Consider the following 8,615-nt stretch of genomic DNA (forward strand, 5'->3'; position numbering starts at 1 on the left):
AACTGGAGAGGGCATACATGAGCAGCTTGGCAACACACATAGAAGAAAAGGAAACAAATTAGCTCAGGAGGAGTAGATGGCAGTAAATAATCAAACTCAGAGCTGAAATAAACTAAATAGAAACAAAAAGAACTATATATATATAAAAAAATCAAACAAACCAGGATCTGGTTCTTTGAGAAAATCAACAAGATAGATAAACCTTTAGACAGATTAACTAGAGGACACAGGAACAGCATCCTAATGAACAAAAATCAGAAATGGAAAAGGAGAGAACAACATAAATAGAGGAAATCCAAAAAGTCAACAGATTCTACTACAAAAGCCTATACTCAACACAATTGGAATACCTGGAAGAAATGAACAATTTTCTAGACAGATACCAGGTACCAATGTTAAATCAGATTGAGATTAACAATCTAAACAGCCCCATTTCCACTAAAGTATTAGAAGCAGACATTCATAGTCTCCCAACCAAAAACATCCCAGGACCTTATGGGTTTAGTGCAGAGTTCTAAAGAGGACCTAATTCCAATACTCTTCAAACTATTCCACAAAATAGAAACAGAAGGTACTCTACCCAATTCATTCTATGAAGCCACAATTAGTCTGATACCTAAGCCACACAAAGACCCAACAAAGAAATAGAACTTCAGACCTCTTTTCCTCATGAATATCGATGCAAAAATATTCAATAAAATCCTCGCAAATCGAATCCAAGTACACATCAAAATGATCATCCATCACAACCAAGTAGGCTTCATCCCAGGTATGAGGGGATGATTCAATATAAAGACATTCATCAACATAATCCAGTATAAACAAACTCAAAAACAAAAACCAAATGATCATCTCATTAGATGCTGAGAAAGCATTTGACAAACCCCAAAACTTGTTCATGATAAAAGTCTTGGAAAGATTAGGAATTCCAAGCCCATACCTAAACATAATAAAGGCAATATACAGCAAACCAGTAGCCAACATCAACATAAATGGAGAGAAATTTGAACCAATTCCTCTAAAATCAGGGACTAGACAAGGCTGCCCACTCNCTCCCTACCTATTCAATATAGTACTTGAAATCCTAGCCAGAGCAATTAGACAACAAAAGGAGATCAAAGGAATACAAACTGCAAAGGAAGAAGTCAAAATATCACTATTTGCAGATGACCTGATAGTATATATAAGGGTCCCCAAAAACTCCACTAGAGAACTCCTAAATCTGTTAATCAACTTCAGTGAAGTAGCTGGATATAAAATTACCTCAAACAAATCAGTTGTCATTCTCTAAACAAAGGATAAATTGGCTGAGAAAGAAATTATGCAAACAACCTTCACATAGTCACAATAGTTACCTTAGTGTGACTCTACCTAAGGAAGTGAAATGTCTGCATGATAAAAAACTTCAAGTCTCTGAAGAAAGAAATTGAAGATCTCAGAATATGGAAAGATCTACCCTGCTCATGAATGGGCAGGATTAATATTGTAAAAATTGCTATCTTGCCGAAAGCAATGTACAGATTCAATGTAATCCCGATCAAAATTCCAACTCAATTCTTCAAAAAGTTAGAAAGGGCCATTTGCAAATTCAATTGGAATAACAAAAAACCAAGGGAGAGCAAAATCTATTCTCAATAATAAAAGAACCTCTGGTGGAATCACCACCCAACCTCAAGCTGTACTACAGAGCAATTGTGACAAAAACTGCATGGTACTNGNACAGTGACAGACAGGTAAATCAATGGAATAGAATCGAAGACCCAGAAATGAACACACACACATCTCTGGTCTCTTGATCTTAAATAAAGGAGCTAAAACCACTCAGTGAAAAGAAGACAGCATTTTCAACATATAGTGCTGGCTCAATTGGTTGTTAGCATGTTACAAAAGGAGAATTGATTTATTCTTATCTCCTTGTACATGCTCATGTCTAAGTAGAAGAAGGAATTCCACATAAAACCAGAGATACTAAAACTTATAGAGGAGAAAGTGGGGAAAAGCCTGAAAGATATGGGGACAGGCAAAAATTCCTGAACAGAAGAGCAATGGCTTGTTCTGTAAGATCAAGAATTGCCAAATGGGACTTCATAAAATGGCAAAGCTTCTGTAAAGCAAAGGACAATGTTAATAAGACAAAATGGTAACCAAAAGATTGGGAAATGATCTTTACCAATTCTAAACCCGATAGTGGGCTAATATCCAATGTATATAAAAAGAAATCAACAAGTTGAACTCCAGAGAACCAAATAACCCTATTAAAAATGTGGTACAGAGCTAAACAATGAATTCTTAACTGAGGAATACCGAATGAATGAGAAGCACCTAAAAGATGTTTAACATCCTTAATCATTAGGGAAATGCAAGTCAAAACAACCCTGAGATTCCACTTCACATTAGTCAGAATGACTAAGATCAAAAACTCAGGTGACATCAGATGCTAACAAGGTCGTGTAGAAATAGGAACACTCCTCCATTGCTGATGGTATTGCAAGCTGGTACAACTACCCTGCAAATCATTTTGGTGGTTCCTCAGAAAATTTTATATAGTTCTACTGGAAGATCCAGCAATGCCACTTCTGGGCCTATACCCAGAAGATGCTCTAAAAGGTAATAAAGACACATGCTCCACTATGTTCAAAGCAGCCTTATTAATAATAGCAAGAAGCTCAAATGAACTCAGCTATCCCTCAATAGAGGAATGGATAGAGAAAATGTACATTTACACAATGGAATTCTACTCAGCAATTAAAAACAATGAATTCCTGAAATTCTTAGATAAATGGATGGATCTGGAGGATATCATAATAAGGGACGTAACCCAATCACAAAAGAACACACATGATGTGTACTCACTGATAAGTGGATATTAGCTCAGAAGCTCAGTACCCGTGATACAATTTGCAAAACACATGAAACTCAAGAAGGAAGACCAAAGTGTGGACAATTCAATCCTTCACAGAAGGGGGAACAAAATACCTATGGAAGGATTTACAGAGACAAATTCAGAGTAGAGACTGAAGGCATGGCCATCCAGAGACTGCCTCACCTGGGGATCCATCCCAGTAACAATCTCCAAACCCACATACTATTGCAGATGCAAACAAGAACTTGCTGACAGGGAACTGATATAGTTGTCTCCTGAGAGGTTCTGCCAGTGCCTGACTAATACAGAAGTGAATGCTCACAGTCATCCATTGGATGGAGCACAGGGTCCCCAAAGAAGGAGCTAGAGGAAATACCCAAAGAACTGGAGGGGTTTGCAGTTCCCTAGGAGGAACAACAATATGAACTAACCAGTAACCCCAGAGCTCCCTGGGACTAAACCACCAATCAAAGAAAACACATGGTGGATTCATGGCTGTAGCTGCATAAGTAGCTGAGGATGGCTTAGTTGGTCATCAATGGGAGGAGAAGCCATTGTTCCTGTGAAGGTTCTATGCCCCAGTATAGGGGAATTCCTGGGCCAGAAAGCAGGAGTGGGTATGTTGGGGAGCAGGGGAAGCAGGGAGAGGATAGGAGATTTTCGGAGTGGAAACTAGGAAAGGGCATAACATTGAAAGTGTAAATGAAGAAAATATCAAGTAAAAAAAAAAGAATTAAAAAGTCATTTATTTTTCTATATAGCACCCCTACAAGACAGTACGTTTTCCTGGATCTATAAAGATTTGCTCAAATCTATCTCTATATATATATGAAAAGCTTATTTACAGCAGAAATCTCTCCTAAAATTATTTATTCCTGAGGCTTGCCTTTTGGAGATTGGTTATAGATGTAATCTTATGTAAAGTCATTTCTGGAAGATGACCTGCTATTTATTAGCTTGTCCTCTGATGGTTCCTGAGAAAACAAAAGTTTGGGCTGAAATATATGGGCAGAGAGGGTGGATTCTGGATTAGTTGGGGGCATTTGAGAATATGATCAATTTACTAATTTGCTGATAAGTGTAAATATATCATCATTATTAAGATTTTAAAGGAAAATTTTTATGATGTGTAGGAGGACTTCTCAGCATTTAAGGGTCTGATTTTTCCAGAGAATCCAAGTTAGATTCCTGGAAATAATATTAGGCATCTTACAAACATCCAAATCTGGAGGATGCACTACAAGTACAGGACACAATGTGTAGAAACATGAAAGGCTCATATATTCACACGTAAACATAGACACAAACACAGATGAAAAGAAAGAAATAAGGTTGTCATAATAGTATCAACATGATTGCAAGCAATAGAAGTGTTGAAACATAAAAAGCAAGATCAATAACCTAGTAGTCTCTGTATAGGAAAATTGCTTGATGTACATACTTGAGTGTATCTATGAAAGTAAATATAATGTTCTTTTGTGAATATATGCATGTGTTATAATATTAGTTTCATTTTTTGTGAATGGTTAATAAAGATCTTTGATATCACAAACAGAAATGACAAAAATTTCAAATATTAATTTTAAATGAATGCAGAAAGATAAAAATAGAAATGAAATAATATAGTTCAAAGAAAAAGAATTGATAAGTACTAATTTTAATTTGAGAAGTAAGGTCAATGACATTTTTTCATGTATAAGTATATATTCAAACAAATACATATAAAATTTAAAGATACAGATAATTTTTTAGAATTCCACACATGTGAGTAATTAAGTAATAATCACTACTAAAAGAAAAATGAAACTCAAAATCTACAGTCACAAAACAATGATCAGAGACAACTTCAATAAAACAGATTTGATCACTCTTTTGCACACCTATATTTTAAAGAACATTAATTATAATAAATATATTTTGAAAATAAAAAATATTTTATCACTTTTTTTTGAGACTATACAATGATTGTATCATTTCCCCCTTACATTCTTTCTAAACAAATTCTTATGTACTTCCCTTCTCAGTTTAATTTCATGGACTCAACTTTGATTAATTGCCCAGGAGGACTTAAACTTGCACAACACACACACACACACACACACACACACACACACACACACACAATTGCAGGAAACTAATGAATGTTATGAAATAGCTTACCCAGGTATAATATTCTTCCATAGGAAAGGTTATAATTTTCCTCAGGAAAATTTTACATAAAAGCAGTTCATGCCTGTCTTATTAGTTACAGAATGTGAATATTTTAATTGGATGCACACATCCACCTATAGAAGATGAATGGTACAGTAGTCCTTACAGGGCTGCCAAAAATGGCCATCAGTTGTTACCACAGTGAGAACTTGTCAAACAAATATATGCCACATAGCCTACAGTATATGCTACGGGCAGCTTTTGTTTGTATTTTTTACATTTGATCAAATACCTCTGCAGATTATGTCTTCCTTAGAATAAACACAGAGAAAAAGAGAGCTCACTGAAAAGACATTGTGCCAATGAAAAGTACAAATGGGATGAATGAAGGCCAATGGTTATAACAGGGTAGGCACCAAAGAAAATCTTTTGTAGTTAATTTAAATAAGAAGTGGATGCTCACAGCCATCCATAGAATTGAGTATAGGGTCCCCAGTGAAGGATCTAGAGAAAGTACCCAAAGAGCTGAAGGGATTTTCAACCCCCTAGGAGGAACAACAATATGAGCTAAATAGTACCCCCAGAGCTCTCAGGTTCTGAACCACCAACCAAAGAATAGACATAGTGGGACTCATGGCTACAGGTGCTTATGAAGCAGAGGATGGCCTAGTTGGTCATCAAGGGGATGAAAGGCCCTTGGTCCTGTGAAGGCTGTATGCCTCAGTGTAGGGTAATGCCAGGGCCAGGAAATGGGAGTGAGCAGGTTTATGAGCAGGCAGAGTGGGGGACAGGGGATTTTTGGAGGGGAAATCATGAAAGGGGCTAACATTTGAAATGTAAATAAAGAAAATATCTAATAATAAAGAAAATAAGGCCACCAAGGAACTGTGTTTGCATTCAAAATCCAGTCAGTTTTGTACTGAAGAATGGCATTGCTTAAACTCAAAGAAAGAGTGAGATCAATTATAGAGCTAACTCATAATCACAATATAGTTTGGAATGGAGACATTGTCACTAATAATATACATGAGGGAAAACATGGTAGAAAGAATCCAGAATGGCATTATCCACATGAGAAATATGCTAGAAAATTGGCTCGTCTTAATATGGAGAACTTTTCATAATGTTGCATAACTCCAGTAAAATAATGAAGTTTATTCAAAACAACATTGCCTAGAATTGAATTTTTGTGATACATCAATTTTATCAAACCATGAACAGTGAAAAGGAATATAGAAAAGGAATATATATTTGATGAGATTAACTTTGATACACATGTTCAAACACAAGTTTTACTTGATGTGAAGGAAAATAATTCACTCTCATGAATTCCTGGAGAAAATTCTCAGTTGGAATTGAAAATATTCAAGATATGCCAACCAAAGGATTGAACATATTGGCTGATAATATGACTTATGCATTGCAGGATCCTAGTGCTGGACCTGGATCCCTGATCTTGATCTTAACACACACATTGTAGGATGACATTTTTTTTGAACAGTTTTACCTTCAACTGCAAATGTATTCTATGTCAAAATTATGTATACACATGCAAATATTGAATACGATAATAACTTTGAAAAGACTGTACCATGAATATGACTATAGAACAAGCCACCTTTCTGTTAAAATTTTTTCCATACTCATAAGGAACACTCTATACAACAAATACTTTTAATACATTATAATAAAAGACACTGAATTTTTGCCATTAATTTAGCTTATGTTTTTATGATATTATGCAAGTTCAATGTTTTTCATAGAAATCAATCCTTATATTTATAACGACTTAATCAGACATTAATTGCTCACATATCTGAAAGTAGAGTCTTTGCAATGAACAGTTTCCTGCTGTGCAAAATAAAGAGAACACATTCAAATACACATTGGTACCTGAACAGCTGAGAGGAAAATGCACCATAAAAGTGATTTTATAAGGAGTATTAATTACAATGAAGTAGAACAGGCCCCACATAACAACCCATGTTGTCCGATCTACTATGCCTATGAGAAAATATTATGATTTCCTTTGTGTCAACATGTGATTCCCTAAAAAATTTGGAAGACCATGAAAACATTTATCAATGTAACAAATTTTATATACCTATGCATGATATGTTTTAAAAATTCTAATTAAAATTTTCAAAGAAAGAAACCATTAAGTTTTCACTTATCAATGTCTTTAATTTAGTGCTGTACTACCTCAAAAGATTTTGCCAAGCACAAAATATTGTCTCATTGAGCATAATTCACATTAACACCTTCTTTGTTTTTTTTAAAATTATTACTTTGACAAAATTATTTTTAGAGATTCTAAAATCTTTCATGAATTTCATCTGATCATTTTCCACTTGGTGATTTCTAACTCATTTCTTCATGTACTCACAGGGAATTATTAGTGTTAGCGTTCTATAACATACTACCTGTATGCATACAGATATAAGAGGTATTCTTCAGAAAGGAAGGTCTAGTTTGGATAAAACATCTTATTTACTTTATTAAGAAACATATATGAATATTTCTGTCTAAATCACCAATTTCTGTCTTACATTATCCGTTAACCTGGATCATTTAACTGAAAGTACTAAATAGAACTAAGGTAAAACTCTCATAGTCACTATGTCCTGGTAGACACATATATAAAAATAAGAATACTGAAAACCAATGAAGTAAACAGGTAAATACAGGAAAGCTCTTTGAGAATAAAAATTAAAACATCAAACAAACATTTATAATAAAACAAGAGATAGATGAACCATCTAAGGAGCACAGAAAAGTGACATCATCCAATATCACAGGCACAAACAAGACTTCCAAAACCTAAAAAACAACAAGGTTAGGCTTAGACTAAATCATTCCTCCTTGAAATTGTAACACTAAAAACTATTCAGACATTGTGGCATAACAAGAATGTAAAATAAACGTTTATGGTTAACAATCCAACTAGGAAATTAAAGTGAAAATAGTCAAAGTTTCCACTTTCTTTCTCCTTGAGTGAGGAAAATAACCTAAAGGGAAAATAAAATGATGAAGAATTTTTAGAAGTTCTAATAGCAAATTTGTCAAAGTAAATAAAAAACAATAAATACATTTTAATGACTACCCTTTAAATCATAAAAATTCTTAACTCAAAAAAATAAATAAATGTACTTACTGTACATAATTGTCCAAGTATTGATATGGTTTAGTTGAATGTGGCCTTTTCTTTTCGGTGTAAAAAGTATGAAGAGGGAAAAATGCACCAATCATCACATCTCCGTCATGGTGAAAATCTTCAGTAATTTTGAAGTAACATTTACTAACATTTTTCCTTATAGAAATTATGTCACAGCAAACTTTATGATTCTGTAAGAGCCACACCAAAAAAAGCCAGGAGAACATCCTATCAATACATGGGTCAGCTTGATGGAGATTACACAATGTCCAGTATATATATGCTTAGTTCATGTTTTTGTGAACATGTATGTTTTGAATTTGTTCATGACTTAGTCTGTCACACAAATCACTCCAAATGATTGAGAATGCCATTGGGAATTTTGAAATATCCTTTCCTCTGGACTCTGCTGCTGAGGCCCTCTCTCCATGTGAAAAACAAGTTGTG

General features: G+C 34.5%; 1 protein-coding gene across 1 annotated transcript in view; it reads right to left on the reverse strand.

Moving 5' to 3' along the window:
- The window catches only part of LOC110338138 (vomeronasal type-2 receptor 116-like), a 31,069-nt gene extending 22,674 nt beyond the window's left edge, over nt 1-8,395 (reverse strand). Inside the window, 1 exon segment of the mRNA XM_021221382.1 lies at nt 8,169-8,395. Coding sequence (XP_021077041.1) covers nt 8,169-8,395 — 227 coding nt within the window.
- Nucleotides 8,396-8,615: the final 220 nt, after the last annotated feature.

The sequence above is a fragment of the Mus pahari genome, chromosome 21, assembly GCF_900095145.1.
Source record: "Mus pahari chromosome 21, PAHARI_EIJ_v1.1, whole genome shotgun sequence".
Taxonomy (NCBI): Eukaryota; Metazoa; Chordata; class Mammalia; order Rodentia; family Muridae; genus Mus; species Mus pahari.